We start from the raw sequence: 23,206 nt of genomic DNA, 5'->3' as shown, positions 1-23,206 counted from the left end.
ACCTGCGTCTCGACATCGGTTAACTTGCGTGTCTGCTCCGCTGTCTGGGATAAAAGACTGGTGCCCATCTCCAACATTGCCGCTGTGTGGTTATGAACAGCACTCTGTTGTAACTGGACCATCTCTGTTTTCATGCTCTCTTTGATGTAGTTCTCAATCTGTGACAAGAAAAAAGACCATGTTAGAAAAATACAACAGGCTGCCACAATGTTATTGTTTATTATTTATTTGATCACATACAGGGTGCAAAACGGGCCCCTCCAGCCAATTGCAGGGGAATTTAGAAAATGTTATGCTGGACTCAATTAAAAGTTTTTAAAGCAACAATTTTGCTCTCTTTTAGTGCTTGTCAGTTTTAATTCTGGAACTAGGGTCATGCCTTAGTGGTTGGGGAAAGACAGACAGACAGACAGAAAGAAACCATGAAAGAAAGACAGAGAGGCAGAAAGAAAGAATTAAAAATATTTTTTCTCTTGTTTAGTGCTTTTCTGCTTTAATTCTGGAACATGAGCCACGCCATAGGCTGGCAGGCAGACAGACAGAAAAAAAACTTTGAAAGAAAGAATAAAAGCAAGACAGACGGAAAGAAAGACAGAAAGAAAGACAGGCTGGCAAGCAGGCAGACAGAAAAAAACAATGAAAGAAAGAATGTAAGCCAGTGTCTACTCTGGCGGGAGATTTCGTCACCGTCATTTGCCGGAAGAACAAGCCCCTGGTTCAAGCGCATTCGAGAGATGACGGAAGCTAGACATCAACGTTAATATCGCTGTCAAAATGTATATTTCTCTTAAACAAACGCATCGATTCGCTTCAGAAGACCTTTGTTAAGACCACGGAGCCGTGTCGAGCAGTTCTTTGATCGATGGATGCACTTTTTGGAGCTTCAAAAAATCAACACCCGTTCACTCCCATTCTACCGCTTGGAAGCAAAATGATACGTGGTATTATAACTCTAAATGGATTATTTTTCCAGAAGAAAACCATATTCAGTTAGGATACCTTGAGGGTGAGTAAAACATGGGTAAATTTTGATTTGGTAGTGAAATATCCCTTTAACTTGACAACTCCAACAGTCCTAAAGACATTTTAACACCGAGCACGCCGAGAGTTAGACAACTTTTTTAAGAGGCCAATAAAACGTAAGGTGACACCACTGCAGCACAAGGACACACGGGCAATCAAACACATCATAGTTACGGCTTCCTCAAACTAAAAACCTCATGTAGAGGAAAACAAGATTCAACCCTAAAGAAAGGATATTTCCTTGTTGGCATCATTGTAAAGGAATTTCTTATCTAAGGTTCTTCACTCCATGACGTCTTTGAGCGGCTTAGCTTTAAACTAAAGGCACAAAGCAACCGCTTGTGGAGTCAGTGTTGAAGGTAGGTGGATGCAGCTGTAGGTCATTTGTTCAGAGAGGAAGAGATTTAGATATCAAGCTGCAGGGGACGCTTGGGTTTATCATAAACCCTTTTATTCTAATCTTCTTGCTGGAGAGATGACAAGGCCAGAACAAGCTTCACAAATACGGCACAAAGAGTACTTATGTTGATTAAACCCCCTGAGATGCCCGCTGACATTCGGGGCATTAGATATGACAAAGCATTTTATCATTAGATCTCTGTGTTCTTCACTGTGGGTTGCCAGCCAGTCACATTTCCAAACCTTGGTGCTTTGGCAGAAATCCGTCACTTCTGGATGGTGTTCAGAAACAAATGCTAGACTTTTTGAAGATGGGCTACGAAATGTAGTGCTGCCTTAACCTACATAAACAACTACAGGACCTTCTATAGCTGTATAAAAACTGGAGTTGGATCTCATGACTGTTTGGTTAGAATTCTTGAAGAAACTTTTCTTGAGGAAACGTTTAATTATTAAAGAAACAGTTCACCCAGTAATGAAAATTCTGTCATCATTTGCTCAAGTTGTTCCAAATATGTATAAATTCACTGCAAAAATGACATTCTTACTAAGCCTTTTTGTCTTGTTTTTAGTAAAAATATATAAAACTTCTTACATCAATATACAATTACTTGACAAGAAAAGTGACCTAAGATATTTAGAATATAGTAAGTCAAAAAAAGGAAAAAAAATCTGCCAATGGGGTGAGAAAAATAAACCTAAATTTAGCTGGACTTTTTTTTGATGAACACAGAGAAAGATATTTGGAAGAATGCTTGTAACCAAACAGTTCTTGGCCACTATTAAAATTGCTTTATATTTTTTTGTTCTGTTGAACACAAAAGAAGACATTTTAAAGAATGTAGGAAAGCAAACAATTCTAAGGCACTTTTGACTACTATTGTAATTTTTCCTACTATGGTATAGTCAATGGTGGCCAAGAACTGCTTGCTTTCCTACATTCTTCAAAATGTGTTCATCAGAACAATTACATTTATACAGATTTGAAACAACTTGAGGGTGAATAAATGATGACATTTGTTTTATTTTTGACAACTTTTATTTTTGGGTGAACTGTCCCATTAAAAATAAAATAAAAATTCAGCCTTTATAGGATTACTGTAACTATTGGTAACTAAGCATAAGCAATGAGGTCCAACTGGTTTATATGCACATTTAAACATGCCACCAAGTAAAAGCTACACCCACAGTGACGAATAATTTCTGACTGCAGGACACTTGTGCAAATCTACATTGACAACCCAGTCGCCGCTCCATTTTTTCCTGGACTGCAGCGGGCCATGCTGCTCCACTTACCACACCATGAGTGATCCCGTTGCTTGAATCTATTAGCCTGAACAAGAAAGAAAATGCTGTGGCAAGATCTACAGGGAGCAAAATGTTAACAGAACTGCGGCATGTCACGATCCAGTCTTTCATACACGTCTTGTTCAATTGAGTCTCAAGGACTAGATTGTCACCATGCTGTAGTTTAATGAGCTGTAAGCAAACCTGAATGGAATTTCAATGAACGGTTTCATCATATTTATTGCTGTATTAGCTGTTACATTAAATCTGCTGCGTGTATTCAGGAGAACCGAACTCATTGAACAAATCACTTGGCATGAAGACGTTTAGAATGTTAAGAAAATGTAAGAAATGTTTGAGGAAATCAGTTGTAAGTGCACGTTCGGAGGAGTCTTCCAATCTATGACAGAGACAAGAATTATTAAGAGCGAAATATGATGTCATCGTGTGAAATAGATAATAAAACATATAAAACAAGAAAAGGGAAACATTTGTGTGCTACAAAAGAAGATTTTTTCCACTACAAATTAAAATGGACCGTTAACAACACAATGCTAAGACAATTAAATCGGTTTCTGCCTTAGCCGCCAGCAATTTCATGTCATATGGAATTAGGATCACACAATTATATCTCTTCTTGGCAATGAGTGTGGAGTCCCGAGATTGAAATGGGCATTCTTTAACTATGAGGCAAGTTATCATGATACAAGTTTCTTTCTAGAATAAACAACTAAATCATGATATATGTGATTGGATGGAATATGAGGGGCATGTAACACAATGCTTAAAGACTGCGAGCAATAGATGTGTCTTTTGGTTGCGATTCAATGTGTGCCAAAACATCTGAATTGTGACTTTAAAATGACATCTAAGGGATAATTCACCTAAAAATAAAAAAAATCTAGTTTATCAATTTTTTCACCCTCATGTCAATCAATGAGGCCAATGTTGTTTGGTTACCAACATTCTTCAAACGACCTGTGTGTTCTGCAGAAGATCATACAAGTTTGAAATGACATTAGTGTAAATAAAAGAAGAAAATTTTCATTTTGGGGTGAACTACCCCTTTAATTTCTCAATCTGTATCTTCCATTAAAATCCATCTCTGTGGATTAAATGTTTGACTTCCATCCAGTTTTAAGAGGCAGCGAATGTATGGCATCAAATTAAACAGAAGGCTTTTATGTTCCTGAGACAAAGTAGGCCAATGCGTGAGAGTTACTGGAGTCACCTTCAGAAGTATGGGATTACTTTTGTGTCAATAAAAATGAACGCAAACTTAAAAAGACGAACAAAAATATACAATGAGAATGAAAAAAAAAACACTTTGATAATGAAAACAATAAACTTAATTGCAAGAATGTGACATGATTTTGAAATAAACTGCTATTTTTCTTAACAATTTTCTAAGTTTTATTTTTGCAAATAATAGTTTTGAATTCACTGCTAGATTTTTCATTTGCGCTTTCCGAGTTTTCGTTTACGCTTCTCAAGTTTTCGTTCGCCTTTCTGGCACAAAACTCACGTGTAGGCGGGACTTATGGCCGCTTTACGCTGATTGGCTAGTGAGTATTTGATTGATAGCTCCCTGACAAGGAAGTCGATAATGAAAACAGTACAGTGCAATGAATTTTAGAGAACGATCTGCATGCTGTTATCTTTATTGTTTGTACTTAAAACTACTTTCTTATTTAGTTAGTATATTAGTAATTAGTATTTGAAGTTGGTACGTCATGCGCGGTGTGGATACAAGCATCTTCCTCATCATCGTCCTCCTCACCCTCAAGTAAATGAATGTAATTCAGATAATAAAGAAAATGGCTAAAGTTTTATTCCTGTACAGTAGCAGTTCTGTCTTTACTTAGATCGTTCATTGTGTGCTTTATATTTTTTGTCTCAAAAAATGAAAAACTCACTAGGCATCTCGTTTTCCTGATATCATTGTAATTATAAATTATAGACTGCTGTCTTGACGGCCTCTAAACCCACGTAAAGTTGCATGTGAATATGGCTAGCTATCCTGTATGTGCTCGTTGGCTTGTTGTTACGGCGTGATAGAGCCTGGAAGCGTGTCCTAATTTTAAGTGCATGAAAGTTGGCAACCCTGCTAATATACTAAAAAAATAAGAAAGTAATTTAAGTACAAACACTAAAACAATACAATACAGAAAACCGCAAGCAGATTGCTCTCTAATCCACTGCACTGTCTTCAGTATCGACTTCCTGGTCAGGGAGCTATCAATCCAAATCTCACTAACCAATGAGAGTAAAGTGGCCAAAAGTCCCACCCACATGTGAGATTTGTGCCAGAAAGGCAAACGAAAACTTGAGAAGCGTAAACGAAAAACTATTATTTGCAAAAACGAAACTTAGAAAATTGTTAAGAAAAATAGCAGTTTATTTGAAAATCATGTCACATTCTTGCAATTGAGTTTATTGTTTTCATTATCAAAGTGTTTTTTTTCTTTCTCATTGTATATTTTTGTTCGTTTTTTAAAGTTTGCTTTCATTTTTATTGACACATAAGTAATCCCATACAGAAAGGCCATGGGTGCTGTTCTGGTGGCCTGCAGAAACATAAGACCATAGATTTGGCCTTCTGGGGGTGATTTGGTTCTGTCATGTTCCAGAGAGTGTCATGTGTGGAACAGAGGAAGGAGAATCAATGTTACACAAACACAAACTTCAAGTGAAAATACCTTGGAGGAAACAGTAAAAGGGCTTTAGTGGGTATATAGTTATTTCCCACTTCCATTCATAAACAAACCTTCCAACCCAAAGACAACAGATGAGGTAGGCTACAGCTATAAAAACAGGAAATAAAATCTGGTCTTGTTTTTTTATTAGCCTTTAAGTTTTTAAGGACAACACAAATATTGTTCAGGGCAAATGGAATCAGATGGAACAATAAAAATAAAAAACTAATTAAATAGGTAATGCCGAAGCTAATGCTAATATGTTAGCATTGGTTAATGTGCTAACATGAACGAACAATGAACAATCATATTTTTTAAACTAAAATTAACAAAGATTAATAAATGTTGCAAAAATATGTTCCTACTGTAAATGTTATCTTATCTTATGCATTGACTAGCGTTTATAAATACAATCAAAGCGTTACTGAATAACCTTTGTGAAAATCATCCAAACCTAAAAACAACAATCACATTTTTCTATACCTGGGTCAACATAAACACAACAAAATAGTTTTTACAGAAATTTCCTTTTAAAAACAAACCCACCCTAATATTCAAATAAGCGTGACAACTAGCCCCGGTCTCTTGTATAAACAACAACAAAATAAAGAAAACTCCACTGGGGGGGAGACAGTGTGAGTTCTTTCACCTGCACTTCGTCTCAAAGATGTATTTCACACATGAGTGAGTTTGGTATAACCAAGTATTATCAAGTGTATGACCGTGTGGAACCTGGTGGTGTTGCACCTGGGGGATTGGCTTACATCTCACAGCTGCCCACCAGCAGAGGGTCATACCGAATTATTTGAGGTCAGCCATATCAGCACTCAAAAATCTGACCCAAGAGTAGTCACGTCTATATCAATATCACAGCACTGTTTAAAGCCAGCAAAGTTTACTGGTTGTCTTGCAGATTGATTTGTTTATTTGCAAAGTGCGCAAATGTGAGAGGGTGAACCGGGCAGCTATACTGAGTGATGTTCAAGACATCCAATTTTAAGAAGTCAGAAATGTTCCATTTTCTGTTATTTCTGTAATTTGTATTTTAGTATTTTTTTAAAGCATTTAAAAACACAAACCAGTTAAAAGTTTAGACATGCATACTCATTACTTTTATTTTAATATGTGAAAAATTATGTAATAATAAAAAAGTAAAAAAAAACTCTTTAAAGTAGCCACTCTTTTCCAAAATTACAATTTTTTTTTCTAAATTTGTGCTTAGATATAAAGAAATTCATAGGTCAGCACAATTTATATTTACAACAAATTAAATGTTGTAGCCCACAGCTTTCGATAAAAAGAAAAAGTGTCCTTTAAGATCATGACAAATGTAAAGTCAGTCAAGTGTGTCCAACCTTTTGCCTGGTGGTACAGGATCATTGCTCATTTTTGCACATCAGATCAGATAGCCCATAATGTTTTTAGATTAGTAATTTTTCAAGGTCACATGACTTAAACCGATGACAGAATTAAAAAAGATTTACATTATTCCATAAAAACATGTCTGCGTTAACAAAGGAAAATAAGAAAAAACTAAATAAACATGCATGGGTTTCACAACTTAACACCAGAAGTAAAAGGAAACACTTCTTCCCAGAATCATAAAAGCACACATCAGTCAAGCGGTGAAGGTGACAAAGCGGCTTTACCCATTTAAAAAGTCATAACACCAGACTTGCTTAAAGAGCCACTAAATCATCCATCTGTGTGCCAGACATAATTGTCGAATGGAATATCTCCCAAACTTCTAGTTGACACAGGGTTGTAAAATGCAGAGGTCTGTGAATTACAGAGGCCGGGTCACATGATGAACGGTGAGGTCAGTGATAACGACTATGGCTGGTGCTGTGACGCCAACCTCTGCCCTCTTGCTGCTGTAGTGGCACATTCATTCCCCTTCCAGTCCGCTGTAGTTTATGAGACTTAAAAGCACTGTTATGAGTCTGTTACGGCTGGATTCACATTTCGCGCAGAAAACGCGAGCTGCACTGCGTTCTCCTTTTTTTCTCCGTCTGTCGTCGCTAAGCAACCATGGGCCATGATAGCCGTTGAGACGAGGAGGTATAAACAAAAGATATATGGATTATATGCACTGAAAATACCTTGCAATAATTCTGCTACTAGATTTAGTTATGCTGTGATCATCTGTGTCTCCATTTTCATTGAGCTTGTCTATATTGGCTGGTTGGTTCTTGTCACATGACCTGCGGTGCGCTTGCGGCTTTCTGAAAAGTTGCGATTTTGCGGCGCCGACGCGCCTGAAAAAAAGAGCGCGTCGCACCGCATGCACATCGCGACCACATCGCCCCCTATTTCCACGCACCTGCCGCGCATCTACATTTAAAATAACGAATATTCGCGCGGAAAAGACGCAAAATGTGAATCGGGCCTAATGCTACAACAATCTGTTTAAAGCAATAACTGACTGTAGCTCTAAACTGTAGACAAATGGAGTAATTTACTAAAATTAGCAATGCTAATTTAATATACATAACATTTGATCTAATCTGTCATATTAAATTATGACAACTAACTTAAAATTAAGTGTTTTCTCTGTGAAAGCGTGTAATTGCACATTTAAACACAAGCTGTTCGGGATATATACGTACATTACATTCAAGCATAAGGTAAAGTGTGATGCATTACAGCACTTTGGATAGAGCTCAACCAGGACAAGTGAGGTCTCACAGGAGAAACTATGGTCCCAAGCCTGGTTTATCTCGTCTGCCATGTTTAGAGAAAGGGCTACGGCAAGCTCTTTTGAGACTGGTGGCTGCTGCGAATGAGCAATTACAGATTGTAAAAATAAACATGAATTACTACTGTATCTGTAATGATGGCTAGATTTCCGAGACAAAACGTATGCAAACCATGAATGTGTGCAAAACAAAATGTATTAAAACCAGGAGCACAACTTCTGTATTTTTTTACGGGCCTAATCTTCTTTAACAGAGAACTTTAAAACACAGTTTAGTCCTAGATTGTGCTGTGAAAGTTAAAGCCAGGCTTACAGTTAACATTTACGACCCAGTTCCTCAGAGCTACAATACTGACACTCACTTCTAAATAACTCTCTTTTTCTTGCATCCTTGCACATGCACACAAAGACGCTTAAGTACGCAATGTGAAACATTCACAGAGAAAACACACTTACAGCATGATGTTAGTTGAAACTGGCATGCTCTGGGTGCAACTGTATTCGTTTCACCCTATTATATTGTTTATACACAGTTTGAGGACCACAATTTATGTACGCAATGTAAATCTAAACTAACCATCTCTCAAAAAATGTACAACAGTGCCAGGGTGCCATGCCACAGTGAGTGATGTTGTAATTCTAGTGTCAGTAGCAGTAAAATATATTTGTATTCCCATGTGGCACTGTTTTGAGATATTTGGATGCCCTATTGCTGTGATCTGAAGAAAGTCTAAGTAAAACTCACTGTCACGCATCCTTGTGGAAGCCTTTGTTTGCATGTGAGCTACTACATTCTGTGTCAGATGAGGTTTTCAACTTCAGACAGAAATCTAAACAACATGGTGTAAGTTGTATTAAAGTCAGTGAAGTTTGTTGAACTGTCTATTGGACTGCAAAATATGTACATGGCATGAAACACAATATCAAAAAATCTACATTACTCCCATTGCAAAATCAACAAAGTGTTTCAGTCCAAACACAACTTGACTTAAAAGAAATGAAAGAGAAAAGAAAAATACATAATTAGTTGAAGTCTAGGAAACTTAGAATGCATGTCTTATTGGTAATAGCACGCATTTGACAGTGAAATTAAAAAGTATACTATACAAAGACTACAGAATGTGTTTTCATAAACAGCACAAGTGTCACACAATATAGTCGCTCTTCGTAAAAATACATTAAAGCTGTTTGGATTGAAAAATCAAGATTGCTGTCCTTACCAAACACAGCTTGAACAACCAATGATGCCAAAAGTGTTGGTAACTATATCTTCACAAAGCCACTGCAAACAACACCTTTTTTTACTTAGCGCAGTACTTCTAATAGCACATGGACTCAAACTTTAAACAGGAATGTAACTCATAAATCCATAATATCTTTATCATTGATCATCTTTTGGAAGCCATGAGCACTCTGGACAAAAAGCCAGTGAAAATGATACAGACTGTTCTATAAATACCACAAACAAGAGCCCATCTGATGAGTCCTGGTGTGCTGTCTCAAACCCAATAAAGCAAGGCGGGCTGTGGAGGTTAACCAAAGGAGAATTCATTTTCTGTATCCTGTGTGAGAAACGTGAAGTTACGTGCAGCACAGAAGGAAGACAGAGTGGCTGTTTGCTTTGACTCAGTGGAGATGGGAGGAGAGCGTCCAAGAGAAATGTTTGCTTTTGTCTTCTGTGATTTTGGTAGCATGAAGGGGACATGTGCTTGTTATTATTATCAATACTCTGGAACTGGATTTTTAGTGTCCGTCTAGACAAGGCACACAAGGACTATCCCGCCTTTGGGAAATGATTATGTGTACATTTGAGAACATACAATATAACAGTGTTTATTCAGCTACAGACACCTTTGATTTTTTATTGAACTTTTTTATGCATAACTGTTTAGACTTAAAATGAGATGAAGGCGTGATATGAAGGCATGGACGAATGTCATGTATGGAGAAATATATAATTGTTTACAATTTATTACAAAGCAAAAAATATATATATTTAAAGAAATTAAAATGCAGCCAATTATAGCCCATAATATATGGGAACTTAAATAAGAATAAAATGCCAATATTCTTTCTCATTTTAAATGGCAGAGAGGATACTTAAAATATGTTTAAATATAACATTGTTTTGATTTAATAATTGAAGGGATTATATACAAAAGTCGGCACACCAAAGCTCCAAAAAAATAAAACAAATGATTGATTAAAAACTATAGCATGCCTGTGTGCTCGTTTTTGGTCGAGCACCCATTTGAGGTTGATGTGCGTGCTTTTGTCCTCTTTTTTTTATTTAATAATCCCCATTACATTTGTTATTTATAGTTTTGATATAAAAATATTAAAGGCAGTGTACAGTATATGAATGTCACATTAAACTGCCTTGAACTATTTGCCATTCCTTTACTTTATTTATCAAATGTCTTTTGTGCATTTTGATTTGTTTCTTGACTTTCAAGTTCACATACTCAAAATATAAACAAAACATTCAAATCAAGTACAACAGTATAGCAAATAGCTTATTGAGTCAAACAGGATTCACGTTTCCTCTGCATCCCTCATGTGAAATACTGCTGACACTGGACAAACATTTTCAAAATTAGATTGTGTATGACTGTATATTTGTTCAAATCCTCTAGTTACAAGGCAGCACTTATAACATTTTTTTCTGTTATACGTCTGGGCGACTCAAAAATGGTTCTTAAAATGGCTCTGATTAACCTGATTAATTATGTGTATCTGAATGTATGGGAGAGGAAATGTCAGCATTTACCCGAACATTGAAGAAAAAAGTAGGGAACAACAAACAAATCATACTGGAAACCAATCACATGCCCTATACCAGGCAAACAGTGGACCTCAGCTTTCCAAAAATGAGAGCTAAGAACATGGGAATTTTCTGCCAAGATAGCTCACAAAAAGAATGTGACTTGGTCTGGTAATCCCCTTTGGTTAGGAATCACACAGGGACCTTGAGAAATATTATCTCAAAAATGGTTCGCAAGGTGTCTGTTCCCAGTCCATTTTGGGGAGATCCTTCAAAAAAACTCCTTTCAAGGACATCCATGCTGATATAAAATTCTAAGCACAGTGTTTTTGATAAAAACCTCATAAATAACCCAGCGAGGCTTGCAAGACAATATTATAACAACCTCTAGTCGTTCGCTTATCCGCAGTTACAATGATGTCATATGAAGGAATTACAACTGCACGCTCTTTGTGTCTGCGTGGCCCATTTGCACATAGTCTAAGCGCTTCTCGGCCAGAACAACAGTCTCTCACATGAAAATTTGGCCATGGGGCCCGGATTGCCTCATTCCAACACTGGGCAAGGGTGAGGCATGCATCACCGTTGCCGTGGTGACTCTGCCCTGATCCTTTAAAACTTAGTGCCATGCAGAAGACAGGCATCACCAAAGCACAAAGCACGGTTAGTTCCGGTGGAAAATGACACGGACAACTCGTGCAGAACTCATAACAGCACGTTAGCAACTGTGTTTGGGTACAATTGGTTATCAGGTTGAGTTTGACTGTGATTGACGGCTTTTTATTGAGCTTGGCATGTAATATGGGCCCTAAAATAGATGTCTTTTACAATTTACTACATATTTTAATGTACTGGCAGTTCTAGGAGGTACTGCCAGCCAGGGTATTTGGGTGAATTCAGAGGAGAAGACGAACTAAACGTCACGTCTGTTTTCAATTCCAAACACAACTCCATAAGCTATGTAAATACAGTACCCAAATATCCCAGAAATTCCAGTGCTGATAATTAAGTCATTTTTTAGAGACAAGACAGCAGAAACAAGACAGTATATGAAACAGAGGACACAAAAACAAAATATCTAATATGCTATTAGTAAAATTATGTGACATAATAAAGGCTGTCAAATGCGGTAATATGCTTCATAATTAATAACACTTTTTTAATACACTTTCCAGTCCCTGCTTAACCAACTTTCTAATGACAAGAAGAATAGTTGGATAGTGAGAGTCTGTAGAATCAGTGTCCCACCCCCCCCATAACAAGATATCCTCTCTGAACTTTCCGTGAGCAGCTCGGAACAGACGAGCTTGTTTGTGGCATTGTGTTGTCATACCATTCAACACTGTACAATTTAGAGGCCCCTTTTGTGTCTGTGCAAGTTGTTTTGTGGCCAAGCAGAGGAGGGAAAACAGGGATATAAAAATAGACTGATGGGAGGAAAGCGTGAGGGAGTGAGAGAAAGGAGGAGACATCAGAAAAAAAGAGAAAGACCTTTGCATGGCAGACATGTACATAAATAACTTGTATATGAAAAAACTATTAAGGCCCATCTAGCCACGCAAGCTCTTAAACAGCTATTAGTGTGGCAATATTCCCACCTCTCACACGAGAAACAGATCTGTTAATGATACACGGGTGTCACGCAGAAGATCAGACACTAGCCAGAGATCCATTCACAAACACACTTCACTCAGTAATGCACTTCACTCATGCATTTTAAAGAGGAGTGTAGAACAAGATGTGGCTTCCTGCCCATCTGTGTTCTTAAAAATCCTTCATCTGTGCTGACTTCAGACTTGAAGTTAAGAAACCTAAAAAAATATGTTTTTTCTGGACTTTTGATGGTGTGGTTTTGACGTCAACGTGAAATCAAAACTGACCGGATATACTGAACTTTCATAATGCATGTTCATGGCCTTATTGTGTATGATTCATCAGTGCGTGTTATTCTAGAGAGAACAATTGTTTGTCTTTGTACTTCTAAAACAACCATCTATTTCAGAAAACCCCTAGCAACCGTACAGCAACATGACCCATAGCCATACAGTATGTTTTGGAGGATTGGCTCATTGAACTAGGATCAGTGTACTGAGGCCATAGAAGCCACCTAACATCACAGCAAACACCTATATGAACATTGTATCACAACCTGATTTCACAGGAATTCGTAACTATTTTACGAGGAGGCTAATTTGAAAGAATTCATACGATGTGAATCGTACAAAAACATACGATTATTAGAAAAAAGCAATACGGAAGCTCCTCACCTAACTCCACCCCCAAACCTAACAGTCACAAAAGCAAATCGCACTTAAACGTACTAAAAAATAAGATTACATTAATTTACATGACTTAGCTGCTTCATAAAAATAGTTACGGATTCCCGTGAGATTGTTTTGTTTAGCAATGCACCGGAAATGCAATGGCTAAGAAGTTTTGCACATTTCCTTAATAAAAATAACTGTATTTACACATTTTCTAAATCCATTCTTAATGAAACTTGTGGTGCAAAATCACTTACAGAAGCTTTAATATTCTTGTCTATTTAGTCCTCAGTGACTATTTAATCAAGCCGTGAACGTGTTGTAAGAACAGTGACCGAGTCAAACCTCTTACCTGTTGCATTTCTCGCCAACATCAATCCTTTAAAATGCCAACATCACATGAGTAATCGAAGGTAAATTACAAACAGTGCCTACTTACTGAAGCCGCAGTCATTTTCCACCTCCCAAAGCATAATGGGGAATGATCTTTAACCTGCTACTATTAACCCAGCAGTTCAAGTTGCTTTCAAATAGATGAGAGGGAGGGAGAAGGTGGGGGTTGTGAGTGGCTACACCTCCGTCTTTAGCAATTATGCGCAGCCCTTCCTCAACAGGTATGGGGTGGAATGTGAGAAACCTGGATGTGGGCCCAGAAAAAGGCAAGCGTGATGCTGGCCAGGGTTCGGACGATCCCGGTGGGGGTGGAGGGCTGGGTCAAGGGGTTGTGGTTATCACACAATTTGCGGCTGAAAACCACTATACAGTAAACTCATAATATCCAACCACAGGCCACTTCTAAAGTTTTCAATTGCTTGTATTTGTGCATTAACAATAGTACATATTAACTAGTAGTGCATAAGACTTTCTTCTTTAAATTGGAAGTATATCAATAAAACAAAAATTGGAAGAGGTCTCTGCAACTACCTTGCACCCATTGCCCTTTAAACACCCCCTATGCTTTATACACTTGTTTCCAAGGTTAATCAAACAAACCAATATCTCTTTTTAATGCTGATCATAATGTAAGATTGGCGTCAGTTAACTTTCTGTGTGCTTAACCTCACTGTGCAGAACATCAAGAATATCAGACACTGATAGAAAATACAGATAAAACAAACTACTCCCTTAGTTCTGGCACGGTCGTATCTAGTAAGACGAAGACCTGCGGCTCAGATACAGTGCAAGTGTTACAAAAACTGCAATGTGAGAATGATAAGAAGGGAGGAAAATATAAATCATCTAAATACTTTGCCCCACACAATTTAAAACACACAGACACACACACACACATTTTAGATTTCCTGTTTGTTCTTGACTTGTTTTCCCACAGGGACGTTTGCATTATTGTTCATTAGTTATCAGTTTGGCATTTGGAATCAATCATAGCTTTCTTTCATCCTAACATTTGATGTTTTGATTTGATTTCATGGAAAAGCTGACGAAGGTAAACTCTGGATAAACTGAAACATGGTTCTTGAAAACCTCGCTGGGATAATGGAAAGTGAAGACATTGTGAAGGCTACGTGGGACGTCCGCACTGGGAGCTCGCTCAGAAGAAGCACACACTGTAAGCACATCCCACAGAGTTCTGCTTTTTTCTGGAGTTCAGTAGTGTCAGATGGTTTTCACGAAGAAGAGACTATAGGCCATTTTCAAATCTAACAGTAGGCCTATAGTTTTACTTTAACAGAGACATATAGACTAAGATTAATCTTCAGGTAATACCCACCCCAAAATGAAAATTCTGTCATGAATTACTCAACCTCAAGTTGTTCCAAACCTGTAGAAATGTCTTTGTTCTGTTGAACACAAAAGCCCTATTCGGACGGAACTAGTTTTCTAAACGACGTCTGAGTTACAGCTGTTCTCACGCAACGTCTGGGATTTTATGTACCGATTCGGACGGGTCTAGATCTCTTAGGTTATTACAGAGGTGGGAGTGTCTTTTTCGTACGCTTGGGCGTTGCAGAAGATCATGTGGTCAGTAGCGAACCCTCAGGGCCTTCTGTGATGACCTAAACTATCGTAAAAAACAATATTTAAAAAACATTAAAATATTATTTTCAATAAAAGTCAGCCGATTTTCCCTCTTAGATATGTATATTTGACTTCCTGGATCGATGCGGACTCTATCCACGTGAGATTTCCAAGTCTCACGAGAGAAATTCTAGATCACGGAGCACTCGCAGTTCTGCGATGTCATATGCTGTCTGGGCAGCCTGCGCACGTTGCAAGAAGTCGAACGTGTGCTGACGTCGGGCGACTTCAATTAGCATACCGCTGACAGTACAGTAAATCAATGGGAGATATTAATTTTGACTGACAGTAAAACTGACCAATCATATCATCTTTCTAAATGGGCACGCTTTGTTTTTTCTAACTTTCCGCCATCTGGGGGGATAGACCTATTTCACAGCGTGACGTGTACAAACCGGAAGTAGGGTAAACGCTTGTCCGGTCAATGCTCTAGCTCCATTCACTATGTACACAGAACAGTTGCGGAGACCAGAAGAAGTTAGGCATGTAGCGCTCCCTTTATGCTGATTTGTCTAACATATATCAGACCTTGATAATAAATAAATCGCTCAAAAAACAATGTTTTGTTTTCCCTATTTTTACATCTCCCAGTAAACCATGAATAAATCGGACAACATATGCTACTTTTGTTTTTGGTAAATAAAATGAATGCCTGTGAGAAAACAAGCTGAATGAATGAATGAATGGCTATGACAGCAGTAGGGCCGGAAAAAGTTTTTCCCTACTTCCGGTCTCTGTTGCCATTTTGTGAAATAGGCGAATTGTTCATCAGCAGTCTCATAAAGCGGAAGAAGCACCCGAAGTTGGTTCGCCAACCGCCAAACTTCAAAAGAAGAAGAAATGCGGAAAACATCATTCAAAACAGCATGTGGATGATGAACTTTGTTATTAAGTCTCAGAAAAAAGAGAAAAGCTGATAAACATGGTACAAAACAACAGGAGGAAGACTTTGTTATCAAGTCATTTGATCATCAAATTGTAAGTTATTTATGATTTATTAGGCCGCCGTGCCTCAAGTCATTCTGGCTGCTGATGTGCACATTTTGTTTATGTTGCTTAGCTTTAATTGAGATTGTGCATATTTGCTTTTATTCTGCATAACAGTGACATTTTATCAGATAAATGGTAAATTTACTACTGGCAGTTCCATATATTTAGTTCACTGTAACGTTACCAGTTTAATATTAAGATTTATTATAATCATAGTTTATTCGCTTGTGAATCTCTGTTTACTGTCTGCCAGTGTAACGTTAGTCACCGTTTTCTTTGCTGAGAGCGCTCGCACTGGGAGGCAGTGTCGGTCATGCGCGTGCGCAGAGGGCCAAGGCTCAAACGTCACGGTTTGCTACTGGGTCTTTATATGTGCATTGCATATAGTCATATCACCCAACAACAGCAGCCTGCTTAAAATAAACTCACAGAAATTAAGAAAACTATTATTTAATATAATAATTGATTATTTTCATTAATTAACATTGACATTACGTAACTGAGTGGACAAATAAAGCTGAGTTCCTGGCTGATATCAGTAAACCGATATTACAGTTGCCAGCCTTAACAGTTCACGAGAATTGGCTCATCTAGATTTCATTTTTGTATTTCGTGGAATTGTAAAAGCATCCATGTCTATTCGATAGGAATTATTGAATGAATGAGATGCAGGCAGTATATATGCGCGTTAGTAAGAGTTTATGGCAGTTCACGTTTGCCAAAACACGTAAAGAAAGGCGTTTTGAAAAGATATTGTCAGCAATCACAGACATTCGCATTCGGACGGGATTAGATTTCTCAGAGGACCACTGAGTTCAGTGAAAAACAGTAAATTGCTCTCTTTTTACAGAGATCGTGTAAGAAAAAAACAGATTTGCCAGATTCGTACGGGATTAAAATTACAGAGTACGTTTTAGAAACACAAATTTCTCAAACCTCCTCCGGTAAAACTAGTCCCGTTCGAATATATCCAAAATATCTTCTTTTGTGTTTAACAGAACAAAAAATATGGTAGTCAACGGTGCCTCATAATTCTCAGTTGCCACAATTCTTCCAAATATCTTTCTTTGTGTACAGCCAAACAAAGAAATTTAAACAGGTTTGGAACAACTCGAGGATGAGTAATTCATTTTTGGGTGGGCTATCCCTTTGATGTAATAATAATAATATTATTTAATTATATTAATAATAGAAAGGCAATTATACCTATATATGGTTATTCTTGAACTGCTGAATTAGATTTGACTGATACCTGGAATAAGTTCTTAACATTACAAGGCATAGAAAAACAACTCCACAATTAGCACATTAGTAGTAACTGCATTCCACATTTCCACACACAGCTGATTACAACATTAATAAATTCCTTAAATAAGCCAAAAATCCTTAACAAAGCCATAAAAATGGGCCTAAAGTATAATTAGGTTTATCCATCACATGCAGTAAGAAAAGTAAAAGCTCAGGTTTAAAAATAATGTTCCTGTCTGTTTCCTGTCCAAAACAATCATCTATGTTTATATTAATTTCGGCAATCCTGATCATTGTTTAGCGATTTGCAAAACTGCATGCTTTGCCACAGTTTAATCGAAAATGAAGGGGATATATGTTTAATGCCAACAGTAACACCGAGATTTAAAATATTAAAATACTCTGGGGCAAAAGGAATGCCAAAATATATATTTGAATATTCTCATTTTTGTGCGGGACCCATCAGACTTCGGCCCTAGACAAACTGTTCCAAAAAGCGAGAAAAGTGAAAAGTCCAAAAATGAAAAAAAATCACTCACATTAATCTTAAACGCTTGTGGATTCATGAAAGTCACAGATGGAAATCTGACCTCATAACTACATTATGCTGCCTACAATATGGTTGAAGAGCTTTGGTTTGTTTACAAAATTAAGACGACATTAAGGGACCTATTCACTTGGGTTTTGTGAGCAGGGTATAGATTTCTAGAGTTTTCTCTGCCCTATATCAAACAGACATGCCAGAGTTATCTTAAAGACCCAGATGACATGACGTTTCTGGAAAATGACTTTCAAAGCGGGTAGCATGGTTTATCAAAATCAACTACACGGCCCTTGCATTGTGCTTAACGTTCAGCGTGGGCTGCAGTTTCCTCATTCGCCCTGAAAGATGCTGACAGTTGAGAATTGTTTTTCAATTTTATTTCCCTCACATGCTTAAGTGCTGCTTTGCGCTCACATTGTGCAAGAATTGAATCTGAAGCAGTGACACTGAATCTAAAGTGTTTCCGGGATAAATGGAGTGCCGTTCTGGTGCGTGTAAACAGAAAGGAAGAGCTGTTTAGTCCACCAAGCGTACGTTCACTTCACTTCATCTAGCTTGTTGGTTTTGGCCGCTTCTATCAGCAAAAACAAACTCTGATACAAAGGAAGTCATCCCTAAATAGCCCAGTCCAACTTTTGGCTTCTTAGACATGCTGTGTGGCCGTGCTATGGTCCAGTCTTCATGAATGCCCTCAGTGGAGGAAAACCATGGTGTTTGTCCTTTAAGCGCAGAGATTAACCTCTCCGTTTTCATCTAGTCACCGCTAGCCATGCCGAGGGTGAAGCAGAACAATGGGAATTTCACAGGGCCAAGGTTCGGACGTATGCTTTTAAATCTAAAGTGCCGTTTGGCACCATCCGCAGAAACATGAGACTGAAGAAGGTTTTCTTTGAACACATTAAGTGTGAAGATCTATCACTTCTAGTCCCTTGAGAACTCCCACATGTCACTGGCAGAAGCTTGAGATCAACCCAAAATGGACCTCAGGCCAAGCCCTGCTGACGGAACTGAATTCCTTCGGCTTTAGACAAAATCAACTTTAATAGTCTCTGAAAGAACATTTAGGCTTAAAATGTGTTTTAAGCCTAAACCCTCTTTGCACCAAACTAATCTCATACATGAAAAACAAATTTTAATGAAGGACTTATGTACCAAAAATAAAAATGATGTCACCTTGATGCCCAAATGGTAAAAGAATAGAATTTATTTACCTTCATAAAAATAGTAAATAAGCAAGCAGGATGATCTTTGAAAATTCTACTTTTATGATTTCACTAAAAATATTAATAATAATATGAGTTTAATAATTGTTTTGATAAAACATATTTTTTTATAATTTTTTGGATGAACTATTCCTCAAAACACCACATAGCAGACTTTTAGCACGACTCCATGTTTAAGATTAGAAGTGTTTAGCCATGCAGCCACATCCATAAGTGGAAAGTTTCCTGTACCAAATGATAAAAGACCACAGTCAATCCACAACATTCTCCCTTTTATGGACCATGCCTGCTCTTGGGATAATCCCTGGACAAACAGAAGCCACCTTTGACTGGACAAGAATGTTATCGGGACCTGCTTGAGCAGAATTCCACAGTGAACCCATCGCCTGGTCAGACTCGACCCCACACAGACCCCTCCGCACCTCCAGCAACAGACCGGTCACTATCTGCAGTCTTTCATCAGTGTACGGCTTGAAAGGTATTAAGAATTACACCACAGTCACAGCTCACTTGATTAAGACAGATAGACCAGACCAGGACACTTAATCTTCTGTGCGATGAAATATGTTAACTGCATCCTCATGTTCCTCCAGCACAATTAGACTGAATTAGCACTGCGTAATATATAGCTCATTTTATTAAGGTTTTCTTGTGGTCCGGTTTCATTTTAAATACAAAAGAATATGAATTGAGTCCTAAAGTATGAGCTACCGAATGGAACAACCCTTTTCTGACAAATATCATTTATTCAAATGAAAACTGTGCAGGTATATTTTGCCCCATTATCTTACAAGAATACAAAATGGTCAAGGTCATAGTTTTGTATGAGTGAGCAGAAATAGTGGCATTACTAATGTTAGTAGATGTTTTTATACTCCTACTTTCAGTATATTTTATGATAAGCAGGTTACTGCATACACCGCCAAATTGCCTCTTTTACAAACTCTGACAGACTCTGTCTTTTGATAGTATGCAAGTCCTGGTAAATGTTCAATAAGGATTATTATTTTTCTTTCTTTCGCTTTTTGTTTAATCGTTGCACCAAAATATTATTTCAGCCCGCTCTAACGCTTGTCTAAAACAGAGCCAAAAATGATTTTGCTTTCCCTTTAAAAAAAGATCACACAAGTGTCTACAAATACTAATAAATCAAAAAAAATTCATGGGACAAATTCGCAAAATGAAGAAAATGGAAATGTTGAGGCGTGTGGGATCAGAACATTTGGAAGGAATGTTTAAGATTAATTAGAATTCCGCTCACATTACAGTCATGTTCTATGCCTTAAAACATCATGCTGGATTATTTTTTTTTAAAGTACAGGGACCCCCCCATTGTTACGTAACATTCAAATATTCTCTATTTAGGGGATACTTTAATATAACTTAAACATGTTAAACTTCAAAGCCATTTTTAAAAACCTTTTAGTAAACATGTAAATGATACATTGGCCTTAAACGTCTAAAACTGGTACCATCATTGTAAAAGTTTGTGAAATCTGTGCAAACAGTTAATGACAATGTTAAGGACAAGTAATTCTAAAACCTGCATGTAATCCACATTTGTACAGGTTATGTCAATAAACAGATGGTTTGCAGTGATTCATTTTACACTAACAACCAAGATCACAATATTGATAAAAACAGTGTGTTTTAAATGGCTATGGACTGATTGTCCAGTTTGGCAAGTATAAGTTTCAATTTTAGGATAGTTTTTATTGGCAAATCCCATTGGGGGTTTCTGTAGGCTAGTTTTTTTCTGTTTGAGGAGCAATTATCATTAACTACTCTGACTGACTGACCAGTAATGTACAAACTATTATAATTATTATTGCCGATTATTAAGAAACAAATTATGAATAATTCTAGAAAAATGCAAAATGAAAATATCAAGTCACTTAAATAATCTGTATAACCCCTTTCTGTTATATACTTTAGTGTAATAGTGATAAAGATCTTACAAATGTACAGTATGTGCTCATTTAAACAGATTTGCCATTTTTAAAAAATACTAATAGTTTATATAAAGCCTCAGCACATTAGTAAAAAGTGGTTCTTTCTAGCATTTTGCATTTTGTTCATTAAAAAAAATTATCTGACTTTTCAAGTGTCTTATTATTTGGTAAAAGCAAAACCTGATGATCCATGTTATCCAAACATGATTTAAATGCGTTTCAAATATCTTATGGAAACAAGAAACTCTTCAGAGTCAACAGGTACTTCTTTCAGAAAGCAGTGATGTTTTATCTGCCAGGATAGTTAAAGTTTAGCCCATAATCGGAGGACAGATCTCCTCTGCTCTTCCTTCAAGCACTCCCAGGGGCCTGTCTTACTTCCTGTCATTAAAGAGACACCGCACCCGACTACCATCTGGGTGACTGACAAACTGCCATCGACGCGACGTGTGGAGTCCACCTGAACATCTGCGAAATCAGCTAGGCAATGGAGTGAGACACCCCTGCCAGGCAGATACGTCGAGCGGCGCGAGTTACAAAAGCACACACAACCTGAACAGAGAGATCTATGGTCACAAATATTTGGTCTCTGACAGCTAAAGTGGTGAAGGTCATTCTCAAAATAACACAGGTCTGTAAAGATTTCGTCTTGTTCGCTAACGAAACTTGTAACTTGCCAATGCAACAACCGCAATATCATCCCAGAAATACAGTCAAAAGCATCTGAGAAACATCACAGCTGCCTAAACAATCACACATAACAGCTGAACAGCGAAAATCCACAGCAAACAGGAAAAGCGCTGATCCTTGTCAGCTAAAGACAGATAAACAGTTTTCACATACCGAGCTTTGAACTTCAGTTCAGAATTGAAAACATTTTCTTTTTATCTTTTCGATCTACTGGATCTGGGAACAGCTGTCCCTTAGCTGCTCTCGGCTTACAAAACTACAAGCTGATAATTGCGTGATTATCCGTTGCACAACTTGAAATTACCTTTTGCAACCACTGTGTGTAGTTCTCCATGACATGTTCCAGCTGCTGGATCTTCTGGTTGGAGAAGTCCGTCTCAGGTTGAGGAGAGTCCCGCTGCAGAGCGTTGGCATTGTACTGAGCGCCGGCTTTAAACTCTCGACAAGAAGTCCCGGTGCTTCCGTCACTTTCTGGAAGAATAAAAGTGTAGCTGCACTGTCCGTGTTGGACCCGATGATATTTCCGACCGCTGCCGTTGCTGCCTGTTTTGGCCGTGGAGCTTCGTGTTCCCTCTTCAGCTCCTCTTTTCTGCTCACCCCCTGCGCAGTCTGCCACCACCAGCAATGCTGCCAGAGATGCACAGCGGCAGAAGAACCAACTCCACCGCATGGCACGAGCTGGGGGTCACTAATATCAAAGCAGCAGGTCAAGTTCGTTCAAGGGGTCTTTGGCGCTCTGTCCCTTAATTCCAAGATCAGGTGGAATCAGTATGAGCAGAGATGTCTGGGCGCCCTGGGGCACGTGGCGATCATGTCCATACAGGACTGTTGGGGAAGAGGATGCCTGGAGGTCATCGTTGATGTTGTCACTCACCAAACACTTCCTGTCCCGTAAAGATTTAATAAAGAGTTGGTCTTCTGGGGAAAAGCTGAAGCCTTGAGAAACTTCACATGTGGGTTGCGCTGGGACCACATGCATGTAAAATGCAGCTGTGCAGTTATGAAGAAAGCAAGACAGGGTCCATGAAGATGTAGTCTACAGCATGTTGTCAGACCTCCCCTGGCGCTCTCTCTCTCTTACTCTGTTGTGTGTGTGTGACCAAGCGACTCAATGACTTTGCTCTGGGTTTCTAGCATGCTCTGAGCCTGCCCCTCACAGTGACTGGAGAGGAATGTGTGTGTCTGAGTGTGTATGTGTGGGTGAGTGTGTGTGTGTGTGAGAGAGAGAGAGAGAGAGAGAGAGAGAGAGAGAGAGAGAGGAGAGAGAGAGTGAAAAGGAAAGTGAAGTATAGTGGGACCCCAGCACAGAAGATGTTCTCCGTGCTTGAGGATCATTTTACTTTCATTTCAACTTTCTGAGCCTGCGTTTCTGTAGTAGCCCATAGTAACCA

At 38.2% G+C, this 23,206-nt stretch overlaps 1 protein-coding gene across 2 annotated transcripts in view; it reads right to left on the bottom strand.

Moving 5' to 3' along the window:
• angpt1 (angiopoietin 1) overlaps positions 1-22,920 on the bottom strand; it is a 51,313-nt gene extending 28,393 nt beyond the window's left edge. For both annotated transcript variants that reach the window (XM_057354790.1, XM_057354791.1), the window contains exons 1-2: positions 22,120-22,920; positions 3-158 (exon numbers count right to left, since the gene is read on the bottom strand). In XM_057354790.1, the coding sequence (XP_057210773.1) occupies positions 3-158; positions 22,120-22,485 (522 nt within the window). In that variant the 5' untranslated portion in view covers positions 22,486-22,920. The remainder of the gene's footprint in view (positions 1-2; positions 159-22,119) is intronic.
• Between the last annotated feature and the right edge of the window lie 286 nt (positions 22,921-23,206).

The sequence above is a fragment of the Triplophysa rosa genome, linkage group LG16 (assembly GCF_024868665.1).
Source record: "Triplophysa rosa linkage group LG16, Trosa_1v2, whole genome shotgun sequence".
In the NCBI taxonomy this organism is placed as follows: Eukaryota; Metazoa; Chordata; class Actinopteri; order Cypriniformes; family Nemacheilidae; genus Triplophysa; species Triplophysa rosa.
This window is presented reverse-complemented; position numbering and strand designations above follow the sequence as displayed.